Source organism: Aethalodelphis obliquidens, unplaced genomic scaffold (genome assembly GCF_003676395.1).
Source record: "Aethalodelphis obliquidens isolate GAN/ISIS:26980383/991018 unplaced genomic scaffold, ASM367639v1 scaffold38, whole genome shotgun sequence".
In the NCBI taxonomy this organism is placed as follows: domain Eukaryota; kingdom Metazoa; phylum Chordata; class Mammalia; order Artiodactyla; family Delphinidae; genus Aethalodelphis; species Aethalodelphis obliquidens.
Window position 1 is genome coordinate 3,854,083 of NW_020837982.1, and position 13,376 is coordinate 3,867,458.

Here is a 13,376-nt window from a genome sequence, read left to right on the forward strand (position 1 = left end):
TTTCTGGGTGGGAGGCCATACTATGGTATATACACACCTAAGTAACAGGGCTTGGGCAAGACTCTTGGTCTACTTAACCTGTTGGAACACTCAGCCCTATCACCTCACCATACCTGTAACAGATATTTGTGACCCAGACACATCTTAGGACAACTACAACTTGGCCTCCATCATGAGGTAAGAGACCAAGCAAGAAGCTTTGCAAGAACCCCTTCCTTCATCTCTGGAAGAGGCTTTGTATGAAACCAGTATCCAGAGTTTTCATTAGCATCCATTTCAGGGCAGTGTGGGTTGGCTGGCTTTCCAGTAGCACCTTGTCCCCATACCCATCTACCATGTCCAACCGGTCTGTCTGCTTCCCTCACCCCTTGCCCAAGGAAGGACAAGGACTTCAGAAGAGTGCTTTCATTAGTGTTTTCAATAGTGGGTGCAGGCTTGAAAGGTGGAGTGGCTGGCCCCAGAGGACACCTCAGGCAAGGGGCTAATAAGTCTCTTCTCAGTCCGTGTGAGGGTGTTCTTGGCTGTGTTTGCTGTCCTTACCACAAGTCCCTAACTGCGTTTTTCACTCAATCAAGAACTTGTCTTTGTGTTGCCGGCTGGGGACACCTTGGGGGCAGAAGTCAGAGCGGAGGAGGCGGGAAAAGTAGATGAGGATCATGACGTCCAGCATAAGCAGGATGCCCAGCAGAAAGGTTCCCAGGTTCCTCTGGCCGGCGTAACCCAGGAAGAAATGGGTGAGGTACGCCTGAGGGGCCAGTCGGAAAAGAAAGTACATAAACAAGTTGATGTATTTGTTGACTCGATAGAGGAGGAGGTCCTGGGCATTATTGATCTTCATCATCATGCGTATTGTGAGAAAGATGTTGCTGACCTCCACCAGCAGTGTTAGGACGCCCCCACCAACAAATCTGCTCCAAAAGATGCCTGAAAAGAAGGCACCCATAGCCTACAAGGCAAGGGAGAGAATGGCTTAGGGGACCCAGATGTCAAGGCTTTCCTGGAACTTGGTGGGAATAACAAGGCTACCAGATTGAGGGGTAGGAAATCTTCCCTTATTTGCTTTCTGAAATATAGTTTACAGTGGAGTCAAGATTAAATTTTGATCCCTCCCCACAGATTCTGGGTGGAGTTTCCAGTCTTAAGAAGGTGAGGCCATGATTGCTGGCCTCAAATAGTGAAGCAAGGGCCCAGAGACTGCCAGCCCTCAGCATTCTAGCATGAGATGTGGGACACAGGGTGGGGATGGAGTTAAGAAAAGATGGTCTTTACCTCCCAGGTTCAGAAAGACAGCTGAGACTAGGTTGCTAGCACCAGGCCTATACCACATCCCCTGCTTCTCACCATGACGTGGTGGACGAGGTATTCCCAAGAAGCTCGTGCCTGTTGGCTAACCACAATATCCAGTGTGTCGTGGATGAAGTACCCTAGCGGAGGGTTGGGGGAAGAGGTCATAAATGGTGCTGAACAAGAAGCTTACCCCTGTCCCCCCTTTTTAATGCTTCCTGGGCAAGACCTACCTGCGGAAAAGCAAACAAGCAGATAGCCAGAAAGCGACCATGCGCTCTCAACGTCCACCAGCATCTCAGGGGTCTGCCATATACTGGAAGGGAAGGGAGAAGGCAGGCTCTCATGTCAGTATCCCCAGGGACCCACGACTCCCCCCGCCATTACCCTTGCCGGTCCCCGGAGGGTCTGGGCTGGCGCTATTGGCTGACGGGGGAGCCAGGAGGGGCTCGGCTGAAACCCAGGTGTCTCCTGTTTCCCAGGTGAGAACCCCGCCCCCCCGCCCCCCGGCGCTGCTGCCGCTCCTGATTGGACAGCATTTTAAACCGGGAATCGGGTGAGAGTGCCTGGGCCTTAGCCCGCCGGTGAGTGATGGAAAGAGTAATGCGGGGTCCCCTAGCCACCTTCACTCCCCCAGTCCTTCACTCACCACAGCAGCGCCCAGATCCCTGACACAATGGAATGGGCGAAGGAGACGAGAAGGTTGTGCCAGCGCCAGGTGCGCAGGGGGTCGGCGCGCACGTGCGCAGGCAGAGGCAGGCGACAGAGCGCGTGCCGGAGCGCCCGGAAGGTCAGCGTGGCGCCCAGGAGCAGCGGCAGGGCGGGGAAGAGCATTGGGGGCATGCTGGCCCTCCCTGCCTCTGTCCGCCCTCTAGGTGGCCTCCTCCGGCCGTTCGGGAAAGGGGCTCCCTCTCGGGCCAGTCCACCCCGGACGCCTCTCCTGCCGGCCGCCGGCCTCACACACACGGTTTCGGCGAAGACCTCTAGGCCCCTTCGCTCCTCCAGTTCCCTCCCAGCCCGGCCTCTGCCCCCGCCCCCGTCCCGCCCCGCCCGCCTATCCCCGCCCCTCCGGCGCCTCTGCAGCGCGGCGGGCGCGGGCCCCATTTCCCGGGGCCCCCCCTGGCGCCTCCAGGCTCCCGCGGACTCCGGGCAAAATGGGCTGTCCCCGGGGCGCCGCCTTCGAGCCACCCCTCGCTGGCAGCTCCCGACTGCCGACGGAGTCCCACTTCGCTCGCTTGCCCTAGTTAACCCGCAGGCCCAACTTTCCCCAGGGGTCCCGGCTCCCCTGCCTGGGCGGGTACTGAGAGAACTCTCTCTGCCCGCCCTCAACTCCTTTGTGAGCAGAACTAAGCGAGGCCCGTCACAACCCACGTCCTTAATCCCTGGTTCTGGGGACCAGCCGGTGCCCCGCTTCGGACTGTGATCTCCGCCCGGACCTTGTTCCACTGGATCACTAGCTTCTTCGAGCCCAAGACGAACACGTTTACCTGCCTCTACCTCGTCCCGCACCGAGTCGGTGCCTAGAAACTCGACTAACTCATCACCCATTTCCCGTCCGGCTCTTGGGTTCCTGGGGCCGCGCGGCAGTCATAGTCCTCCCTCAGACAGTCCTAGCTCTCTTCTCCCTGCTCCCTGGAGGCTAGGGCGGGGAAGACGGCCGATTTGCCCAGGCCGCTGGGGTGACTCTCATTCCGCAGGCCAGTGGCGTGGAGCAATTGCACCTCGCGACCACTAGGTGTCAGCCTGTCCTCACCGTGGCGCGGGATCCCCTCCCGCCCGCGAAGGAACCAGGCAAACTGAAGGGCGGCGGAGAGGCGGGGACAGGGGTAAAGGAGAAAGGAGTAGTTGGGGCGGGGGCGGGGGCGGGGGAGAGGTGGTGGAGGTGCTGCGAGAGGGAGGAAAAGCCAGAAACCCGAGGCGCAAAGCGGTTTGGGTGTTTGTTCTGCTTCCCCTGATGGCTCCAAGGTTACACATTAACCCCTCTGGGGCTTCTTGGTCAACCAAGGCCCAATCGGTTTCTAGGTGAGAGCACGGAGTGTCCCGGCTGAGCGGCCTTCCACTCTGTGCTCCCCTTTGCTCACAGGGCAGCTTTGTCCGACAGCCACAGCGGCCTGAGCCAGACTGAGGGGCCCTCATGAGGGGCCCTTCCAGTGGTCATTCCATGTGGGTAGGTTTGGGCACCCTTTCAAGGGGCAGGGTGGGAGCTGAAGATAAACACCCCTTTCCTCACTTTCCTCGCCCACTCAGAAATAGGGATGCTATCCCTTAACTAATCACCATCCTTCCTGCTCCCTAAACTGAGCATTTATGGAGCTCGTGAAGTGCAGGAGGCGCCAGGGAGCGACCTGGAATTAAACTCACTTCTGGTCAAGATCTTGGACGATTGTACTAACCGACCCCCTACCTCTGGGCAGAAGCCTTGAACCCATATCAGCCGAACAAGGGTCTTTCCCCTTCTCCCCGAAGCTTTCAGGTAGTAATCCACTTCCCTCCCATCTTCCCCCAAGGAAGTTCTCTCTAGTTGAGAACTGAAGGCAGATTACTCTGCGGCAGCGGCAGCGTTGTATGTGTGCGTTGGGGAGTTGAGGGTGTTGACGAGCGCAGTGCTCACTAGCTCACTAGTCGGGACAGCCTGGAGACCGCGTCACGTCCTCCCTAGGTGAATCAACTTGCACAGGTCGGGGTTTCCCCGGTCCCTCCCTAGGCAAACACGAAACTAATCCGGCACCCTGCCCCACAGACCGAGAGCGCCGACTCGGTTCAGCTTTGGTAGTGTTTATCGTTTGCGTGCCAGTGAGAATCTGCCCTCTCCCTCGGAAACACCGTCACTAGTGGGCAAAGAGTGGGGCAGAGAGAGATCGGTCCTTTCTTCCCACCCTCACTCGGCCTGCGCGGGGAACCCCTGCGGTCTAAGGAAGCTTTGCGAGGGCCGGATGCGGCCACGTGTGTAGGAAGTAGCTGGTAAGGTGCTGGCTTTTGCGGGGCATGCCAAGAAATGGCATATCGCCCCATTCCTTGCACACTGGGAGGGCGACTGCGGATCCGGGCTGCAGGGACGGTGCAAATTAGCGGAGACAAATGAGAGGCTGAACCAACACCTAGCTCCACTAGCTCCGCCCCTCAATTATCTTGCAGTGCAGGGGGCGTGGTCATAGAGAGGGCGGGCCCGCGCACGCGCTGTGTCTGAGTTTTGGGGTTCCGGAAATGTGACTGAGAAATGAGATGGAGAAGTACGAGCGGATCCGAGTGGTGGGCAGAGGTGCCTTCGGGTGAGCCAGGGCTCTGGGGGAGGCAATTGCTCGGGAAGAGGGAAAATAAGCCCCAACTCCGACAGCAAAATCGCTACCCGTTTAGCCCCGCCCCGATGCGTGAGCGCCTAATCCGGGAAGCCCTCCGCAGGCTTCCTGTCCTAGTCTTGGTTGGGAAACTCCGCCTCCAAGGAGGTCACGCCCCCGGCCAGCCTTTGCGGCCCCCCTCAGAGTTTGTTCTTTGATCCTGACTCATTCATTCAACAAATGTTGAGCAGCAACTATACACGTCAGGCATTCGATACTGGGTATACTGTTAAGACCAAACAGGCGTGCTCCTTTCCGCCTCGGAGCTTACAGACTATCGGAAAATTATACAATAAACAGGACATTGTTAAAGCAGTGATTAACAAACGGCGAGAATAGAGTACAACACCAGAGATTATTCATTTGGGATGATCAGGGAAAATTTCTCTGGCAAGTGAAGTTTCAAACCAAGACTTGAGGAATGAGGACCAGTATGTAGTCTGAAAAAGGCAGAGCTTCTCAGGCGGAGGAAACAGTTTATGCTAAGGTCCTCACGTGGGAAAGAATTCAGAGTATTCAAAGAACTGAGAAAAAGACTAATGTAGTTGGAACGTAGTGGGCAAGGTAAAGAATGGAATAAAATGTGATTGTCACAGAGGGCGGGAACCAAATTACGGCCTTGTAGGCTGAGGTAAAGGAATTGAATTTATTTGCAGTGTAAAGGAAATGAGGTTTAAGCAAAGGAATGGTCTTGATATGATTTGCATTTTTAAAATGTCACTCTGGCTGCTGTGTAGAATTTAGATTTGAGGGTGACAAGAGTGAAAGGAACCACTTGAAGTCTAGTGCAGTATTTTAGGCAAGAAATGATAATTTGGCCAAGGGTTATAGCAGAAGACACAGAGAAATGGGTGGGTTCCCACTATTTTGGAGGTAGTAGAAACAAGATTTACTGATGTTAGCGTGAGATAGGGGAAAGATTCTGGCATGATTTTCACGTGTCTGACTTTACTAACTTAGGGACTTTAATAACTGGGGGATGGTGGTGTCATTTACTGAGATGGAAGAAACTGAGGAAGGAGAGGTTTCAAGGGCAGGAATCAAGAGTTTTGTATTTGTTAAAATTCAGGATGCTTGCCAGCCATTCAGGTAGAGGTGCAAAGCAAGTAGTTGAATATGTAAGTCTGAGGCTCAGAGGAGAGGTCTGAGCTGGAGATATACAGTTGATACTTAGATAGTCCATCATTCAACAGATACTTATTGAGCTCCTACTAAGTGCTGGGGTATGCACTGGGCTATGCAGTGGGGCTATAGTGGTGAAGGAGAAAGAACAAAACCCTGCTTTTATGAACACTGACTACAGAATTGGCAGAAAATAATAAAATGAATGGCTCCTACTCACTGAGTATTTTTGATGTGCCAGGCGCTGTGCTAAGTGCAGTACATGCATTTTCTCATTTGATCCTCTCAACAACCTTGTGAGATCGATCCTACTTTCCAGATCCTGATGTCACATAATTTAAGACCAGATAACTAGTAAGAGGAGGAGCCAGGATTTGAACCAGGCAGTTAACTCCAGAGTCTGTGCGGACTTACAGAGACCAAGACTATTATTAGGCACAGTCATTGTGCCTGTGGTGAAACTGAGTCCCAGATAAGTTAAACGACTTGCCCAAGGTCTCAGACAGCTTGTGGTCGGTTCTCCCTATTCCTAAACTCAGTGTTCTGCGCACCAACTTAGATGACTTCTTAGTCTAGGTGCCAATTCCCTTGTCCTAAGGAAGCTCAGCTGGTACCCACTCCTGTACTCCACGTCCTCAGGATTGTTCACCTGTGCCTTCGCAAGGCTGACCAGAAGCTGGTGATCATCAAGCAGATCCCAGTGGAGCAGATGACCAAGGAAGAGAGGCAGGCAGCCCAGAATGAGTGCCAGGTCCTCAAGCTGCTCAACCACCCCAATGTCATTGAGTACTACGAGAACTTCCTGGAGGACAAGGCTCTCATGATCGCCATGGAATATGCACCAGGTGGGCCAGCCTCCTTGCACTGGCCTGGCTCCAAGGGCCGCTCACCTCTGGGACAGGCAGGCACAGATCAGCCAGCTTCCCTCCTCAGAATGGGCTTGGCTGAGGGTCAGAGGTATAGGGTTCTGACCCCAGTTGTGTGACACTGGCAGGCCCTTGCCCTGTCTGGGTCTTTAGTTTCATAAAAGGAAAATCTCAAGCATGGAGCAGCCTGGATCTTGACTAGTTCCTTGCGACTGCAGGTGGCACCCTGGCTGAGTTCATCCAGAAGCGCTGTAATTCCCTGCTGGAGGAGGAGACCATCCTGCACTTCTTTGTGCAGATCCTGCTGGCACTGCATCACGTGCACACCCACCTCATCCTGCACCGGGACCTCAAGACCCAAAACATCCTTCTAGACAAACACCGCATGGTCGTCAAGATTGGTGACTTCGGCATCTCCAAGATCCTTAGCAGCAAGAGCAAGGCCTACACGGTGCCTGGGCATGGAAGGGACCTCAAGGGTGCTGGAGCTTTTGAGGGCCAAGGTCTACTTTGCACCCCTGTCCCCAGCCCCACCCCCCCAAGACCTTGGCCCCTTAGTCTCTGGCTGGCTGGTCCTGCAGGAGGAAGCACTTTTGCCTACTTTGGGGAGAAGCTGTCTCTAAGTGGGCTTTTGGGCAGAGCCTTGGTCCTCCCACCCCGGGGCTGTAATATCAGCTTCCCTCCTGCAGGTGGTGGGTACTCCATGCTACATTTCCCCTGAACTGTGTGAGGGCAAGCCCTACAACCAGAAGAGTGACATCTGGGCCCTGGGCTGTGTCCTATATGAGCTGGCCAGCCTCAAGAGGGCCTTTGAGGCTGCGGTGAGTAAGTCCCCCTGGGGGGACAACTGAGATCCCTACCTCTATCTCCTGAAGTCCTTGGCTCCAACCACTTCTGTGTTTCTTCTCTTGTGGCTCACTTACGTCTCTCTCATCAGACTGGTGGCTTACCCCAGGCCAGGGCTGTGGCTTCCCTAAGACTATGGGTTCCTTAAGGTAGGGCTTGGGACCCCCATTAAACTGAGGGTAGGGCTCTCCCATCAGATTAAGGACCCTCCTAAGGGCAAGACGTGAGTTTTCCCAACATGCAGCCAGCTGACATGGCTGCAGCTCCCCTCTCAGAGGTTCTTGAAAGCAGAGTTTGGCTCCCCTATCATCCTGGGAGTCCCCTCACCAGACGGATGGCTTCTGAGTGCAGGGCTGTGGCCACCCCACCAGGCTAGGGGCTGGGGCTGGAGCTGGGGGTGCTGCAGTTTAAGAGCCTGGCCTGAGGTTCTGGCCAACCCCACACGTGCTGCCTTCACAGAACCTGCCAGCGCTGGTGCTGAAGATCATGAGCGGCACCTTTGCGCCCATCTCTGACCGGTACAGCCCTGAGCTGCGCCAGCTGGTTCTGAGTCTTCTCAGCCTGGAGCCTGCACAGCGGCCACCGCTCAGCCACATCATGGCGCAGCCCCTCTGCATCCGGGCGCTCCTCAACCTCCACACCGACCTGGGCAGCGTCCGCATGCGGAGGCCGGTGCAGGGAGGGGGCCCTGGGCAGCAGTGGGGCACCCCGTGGGAGCACAGTAGGCCTGGGGCAGAGAGGGGCATTCTCGGCAAGTCCACCATTTCTGGGTGTGGGGATGCCAGGGAGGGTCCTTGTCCTGAGGCCCCCATCTGTCCTGCAGGGCAGAGAAGCCCCTGGCCACCGGGCCACCCATGGCCCCCGGCAGCACAGGGGGCAGGACCACCAGTGGCCGTTGCAGAGGTAAGTCGGGGCGACTGCAGGGGTTCCGACGGACACCATGGCATTCTCACCAATTTATTTTTTTTAATTAATTAATTAATTAATTTAGGCTGTGCGGGGTCTTAGTTGCGGCATGTGGGGATCTTTGTTGCAGCACGTGGGGATTTTTAGTTGCGGCATGCTTGCAGGATCTAGTTCCCTGACCAGGGATTGAACCCGGCCCCCCTGCATTGGGAGCGTGGAGTCTTATCCACTGGACCATCAGGGAAGTCCATCCCACCAATTTAATAGGCCTGATGAGTTGTCCCCGCAGGTGTTCCCCGGGGACCTGCCCGGCCGGCCATTCCGCCGCCCCTGTCATCGGTGTACGTGTGGGGTGGCGGGCTCAGTGTGCCGCTGCGGCTGCCAATGCTCAACACAGAGGTGGTCCAGGTGGCAGCGGGGCGCACGCAGAAGGCTGGCGTCACGCGCTCTGGGCGCCTCATACTTTGGGAGGTGAGCAGGCGGGGGTGGGGGTGGGGTGGGGCCCTGAATGGAGGGGGACGTGGCTCAGGAGCTGAGCACTCAGGCGCCGCCCACGCCCTCCCCTGTCCCCTCGCAGGCCCCGCCCCTAGGCGCTGGAGGGGGTCCCCTCCTCCCTGGGGCGGTGGAGCAGCAGCAGCCCCAGTTCATCTCCCGTTTCTTGGAGGGCCAGTCGGGTGTGACTATCAAGCATGTGGCCTGTGGGGACCTCTTCACGGCCTGCCTGACTGGTGAGTTAGTCAGGGGACAGGCCTGTGGGGACTCAGCTATAAGAAGACCCCCCCAGAGCAATTTCCTTCCTTGCCTTTCATTTGCTAACTGCTCACTTAATAATGGTTTTATCTTCCAGGGAGTGCTTTACTTACCCGATCTCCTTTACCTTCACAGCAGGCCTGACAAGGCAGTTATATCATCTCCATTTGACAGATCTAGAAACTAAGGCTCAGAGGCTGTCACTTGTCCAAAGTCACACACTTGGGAAGAAAGACCCCAGTCCTTTTCTCCCCCACCCAATTCTTCCAGCCCTAGCCTCCAACTAACTTTTTGTTGCTCCTCCGATCCAAGGTTGCACTGGTCTGTCTGGAAAAACAGCCTAACCTCTTTCCTTTCCCTTTCCTCACTACTCCCCTCCCCAGACCGAGGCATCATCATGACCTTTGGCAGTGGCAGCAATGGGTGCCTAGGCCATGGCAGCCTCAATGACATCAGCCAGGTGGGTTTTGAGTGTATACTGGGGAGGAGGAAGTGGGGAGATGGCAAGCAGCCCACATTTGAGAGCTGACACCCAGCTTGGAGGCAGGGGAATCCCCAGCAGCCACAGGTCCCTGTACCTCCCAGGCTGCACCTGTTCTGGGCAGCATCTGGGGAAGTACAGAAAGACCAGGCTTCCCCAGTGGTTGCAATATGTGTGTGGGGGGGAGTTAAAGAGACAGCCACCTCATGAGAATTTGCAGCCTCCAACTTCATCCCTACGGAGGATGCTGAGGCCAGGTGGCTAGTCCAGGCCCCTTGCCCAGTCTGCCCTTGCTTCCTCTCTGTCTAGCCCACCATTGTGGAGGCCCTGCTGGGCTATGAGATGGTGCAGGTGGCCTGTGGGGCATCTCATGTGCTGGCCTTGTCCACTGAGCGAGAACTATTTGCCTGGGGCCGCGGAGATGGTGGTAAGATTTCACTCTGTTCTAGCCTCTGGAACACCCCAGCCATGATTTGTTCCTCTTCATAGCCATCTTCTACCCTATGGCCTGTTTCCTCCTCCTCCTTTTCTCTCTGATTCATTTATTCACTCGACAAACCTTTATTGCACACCCAGTATGTGCCCACCTTGTGCTGGGTGCTGAGACAAGATGAACATGATGTCGATTCCTTCGGGTGCTCATGATGTAATGAGAGAGATTTCATTCATCCAGAAATATATGTTGTGCCTCTCCCTGGGTCAGGCATCAGGCTGGGCATTGAAACTAGGGATGACTTAGATAGGGGTCCCCGTCCTCCTGGAGGACTCAGTCTAGATGGGGGAAGGATGACACATCTCCAACATGATAGAGGACAGACAGCATCAGGGCTCACCCAAGGTCCAGAGGTGTGGGAACACAAGGAATGGCAAGGGGCTCTACCTGGAGAAGAGAGACGTGGCACCTGAACAGGGCCTTAAAGGAGTAGAATTTTGACCCACGGAGGGGCCAAGGATGGGCATTTCAGTCAGGAACAGCCTTCACTCATGCTGCCCTGTGGGTCCTCCTTATCCTACTATCACTAAGCTAGACAAGCTCAAACTAGCCCAGTGCCGGTTTCTCCTTGTAGGCCGGCTGGGACTAGGCAACAGGGAGTCCCACAGCTGCCCCCAGCAGGTACCCATGCCCCCAGGACAGGAAGCCCAGCGGGTTGTATGTGGCATTGACTCCTCCATGATCCTCACTGTGTCCGGCCAAGCCCTGGCCTGTGGGAGCAACAGGTACGTGAACTAGGTGCACTACAATAACTAGCCTGCCCTCCCCGACCTCCCTTAGCTGCCAGTGCTCCATCTGTCATTGCCTACCTCCCACCTGGGATTAGAACTGAGCGGGTCTTGAGTGTTCTGTGGGTTCAACCCAGTGTAAGATATGTCCCCTGGTGCACCAGCTCCTGCCCAGATACGTTGGGGGAGGACAGTCTATATAAACTGTGTCAGCTGGACTTGGCTTTTGGCTCTGCCCTCAGGTTCAACAAGCTGGGCCTGGACCATCTCTCCCTAGGGGAGGAGCCTGCCCCACACCAGCAAGTGGAGGAGGCCCTGAGCTTCACACCACTAGGTTCTGCACCCCTGGACTGCGAGCCCCTGCTGAGCGTGGACCTGGGCACTGCTCATTCAGCTGCTGTAACTGGTAAGTAGGACCTGGGCACAGGAGGCCAAAGGTGGACTCCCCTGGCTTCCTTGGGCCCTCTGTTGAGGCACCCTTTCCTTCCTTTCCTCTCTCCTCCCCTACAGCCTCTGGTGACTGCTATACATTCGGCAGCAATCAGCATGGGCAGCTGGGTACCATCGCTCGCCGGGTCAGCCGGGTACCTTGTCAAGTCCAAGGCCTCCAGGGAATCAAGATAGCAATGGTGGCCTGTGGGGATGCCTTCACTGTGGCCATTGGGGCAGGTAGGGGTGTGGGCAGACCCAGGAGCAATGGGGGGTTATGCTCAGGGCTACTGAACTCAGCAACCCCATGTTGGGGCCAGTATGGCAATCTAGGAAGCTAGCTGCTTGCTAAGGTATGTCTTTCTCTCATTTCTCTCCTTGGGATTCTCTTTGGCAGAAAGTGAAGTGTACTCTTGGGGCAAAGGGGCCCGAGGTCGACTGGGAAGGAGGGATGAGGATGCTGGACTCCCTAGGCCAGTGCAGCTGGATGAGACGCACCCCTACACAGTGACTTCTGTGTCCTGTTGCCATGGAAACACTCTCCTGGCTATCCGCCGTGAGTTATAACTTCACCCTCACCCACACAAGGGTTAACCCAGCTGGCCCTTGCCCACATTCCCATCCCCAGTGGTCACAGCCCAAATTATTAAAAGCATTTTCAGCCCCCAGATAAATGAAAGCAGAAGCTGCTGGGCAAAAGTGAGCTCCTGGGGTGGGCAAGGGTAGGTGCTTCTTGTGCCTGAAGGGCTGCCTCCGCTCCTCCTCAGGGCCCAAATGTGTTCTTTCTCCTCCAACCCTCAAGTCCAGTTTAGTTTGAACCTCTGTTTCTGGCCTGGCAGGGTCCAGAGTCCAGGGCCCAGTGTGGGAGTGAGAGTGGAAGTAGCTGAGGCTTGCTGGGGGCATCGCCCTCTGGGAGGCTGCAGGGATTTCTCTTTTGTGCTCTCCAGCGGTCACAGATGAGCCAGTCCCCCCTTGAGGCACCTGGATACACCTCTGGACGACCCCGATATTGCTTCTCCTGTAAATGTTCTTGAAAAGTGCCTCAGGCATGACCAGCCCCCTGGATTGTATCATCAATGGGGTATAAGAACCAGTAAAGCCCCTGCTCTGCCTTTGGCCCTGGATATGTAAAACTCAACCCACCCTACTCCCCCAACGTCCCTCTTTCCCCTCCTCACCCCTTCTTATCTTTAGTCAACGTCCCCAGGGTTCAGCCTGGCTAGAGTTGGAGGCCAGACGTAACTTTTGGAAGCAGGGAGGTCTCCAGAGCCTCTGCAGAAAAAGGCTGGAGGTAGCTGTGGCTCCACCTAGATGCTGCCCCTTCCCCCAGCCCAGTTTGAAAATAAGTCGCAGGTGTCTACTGGGAGCGCAGCTCAGTGCTTTGGAGTAAGGCAAGCTGGGGCCTGCCTGTTCTGGCCATTCCAGAGGCCTAGCCCCTGCATTGCCTGGGGCAGGGAGGTCCCGGGAGTGCTACCACCTGCCCCCACTCCTATATCCTGAGGCAGGGGTTTACACAATCTGAGTGCCTCCCTTCCCCTGGGGGAGTGCATGGGCTGCAGTATACCGCAGAGGACATCCCTGCTGAAGGTTGCCCTTCACCCCATGCCATTCCCCCAAAGCACGTTGGGAGAAAGGGTAGCTGGCTGGACCAGACTAGTTTCCCAGATGACTGGGAAATAGCGCCAATAAAAAATCAGCTGCCTGCCTAGAGTGTGGTCTCTTGAGGGCTGGGGGTGGCGGCCAGCCCAGGGCTGGGCTGGGCTCCACCTGGGCTGCAGGGCCGCGGTGGAGAGAGGAATGTGGGCGCAGCCTGAGGCCCGGGCCGAGGTTCCTCTGGCCCAGTTCCCAGCCCGGCCTCCTCGCCCAGCTGGGCTCCCCGGATCTGGTTGCCAGGCTTCAGCTGCCTAGCACCTGGAAGCTGGAGCCCCGGGCTCCTGGGCGACACGTGGCCCCCGAGGCCGAGCTGTTGACTCCGGAGAAGCGAATCTTTGTGGCGCGGCCCGTCCCCCGAGGCTCTCCGCCCCATCCAGCATCAGAGCTCCCCCCCACCCCACCCCACCCCCGGCCCTGGGGAGTAGCGGGGCCTCGATCTCTGTTCCCAAGCATAAAGAGGAGACCCTGCTTCCTGGAGGGGGA

The 13,376-nt window shown here is 56.4% G+C and overlaps 2 protein-coding genes across 7 annotated transcripts; one reads left to right on the plus strand and one right to left on the minus strand.

Annotated features, from left to right (window-relative positions):
• Positions 1-119: 119 nt before the first annotated feature.
• Positions 120-3,117, minus strand: TLCD1 (TLC domain containing 1). Its single transcript, XM_027130449.1, has 4 exons — positions 1,934-3,117; positions 1,518-1,600; positions 1,342-1,424; positions 120-946 (listed from the first exon to the last, which is right to left on the minus strand). The coding sequence occupies exons 1-4, from the start codon at positions 2,830-2,832 to the stop codon at positions 563-565; spliced, it is 1,449 nt and encodes a 482-aa protein (XP_026986250.1). The 5' UTR covers positions 2,833-3,117; the 3' UTR covers positions 120-562.
• Positions 1,771-12,945, plus strand: NEK8 (NIMA related kinase 8). 6 transcript variants are annotated; one of them, XM_027130441.1, is made up of 15 exons: positions 1,771-1,868; positions 6,381-6,586; positions 6,826-7,058; positions 7,297-7,428; positions 7,913-8,121; positions 8,277-8,356; positions 8,649-8,830; positions 8,937-9,087; positions 9,493-9,569; positions 9,900-10,017; positions 10,658-10,808; positions 11,054-11,217; positions 11,322-11,480; positions 11,638-11,796; positions 12,080-12,195. In XM_027130441.1, exons 2-15 carry the CDS (start codon positions 6,451-6,453, stop codon positions 12,109-12,111), a joined length of 1,983 nt encoding a protein of 660 aa, XP_026986242.1. In that variant the 5' UTR covers positions 1,771-1,868; positions 6,381-6,450; the 3' UTR covers positions 12,112-12,195. The 6 variants fall into 6 exon arrangements, with proteins under 6 accessions (XP_026986242.1, XP_026986241.1, XP_026986240.1 ...); XM_027130440.1 differs by lacking the exon at positions 1,771-1,868 and adding an exon at positions 3,836-4,553 and having other exon boundaries at positions 12,188-12,945; XM_027130439.1 differs by lacking the exon at positions 1,771-1,868 and adding an exon at positions 3,836-4,553.
• Positions 12,946-13,376: the final 431 nt, after the last annotated feature.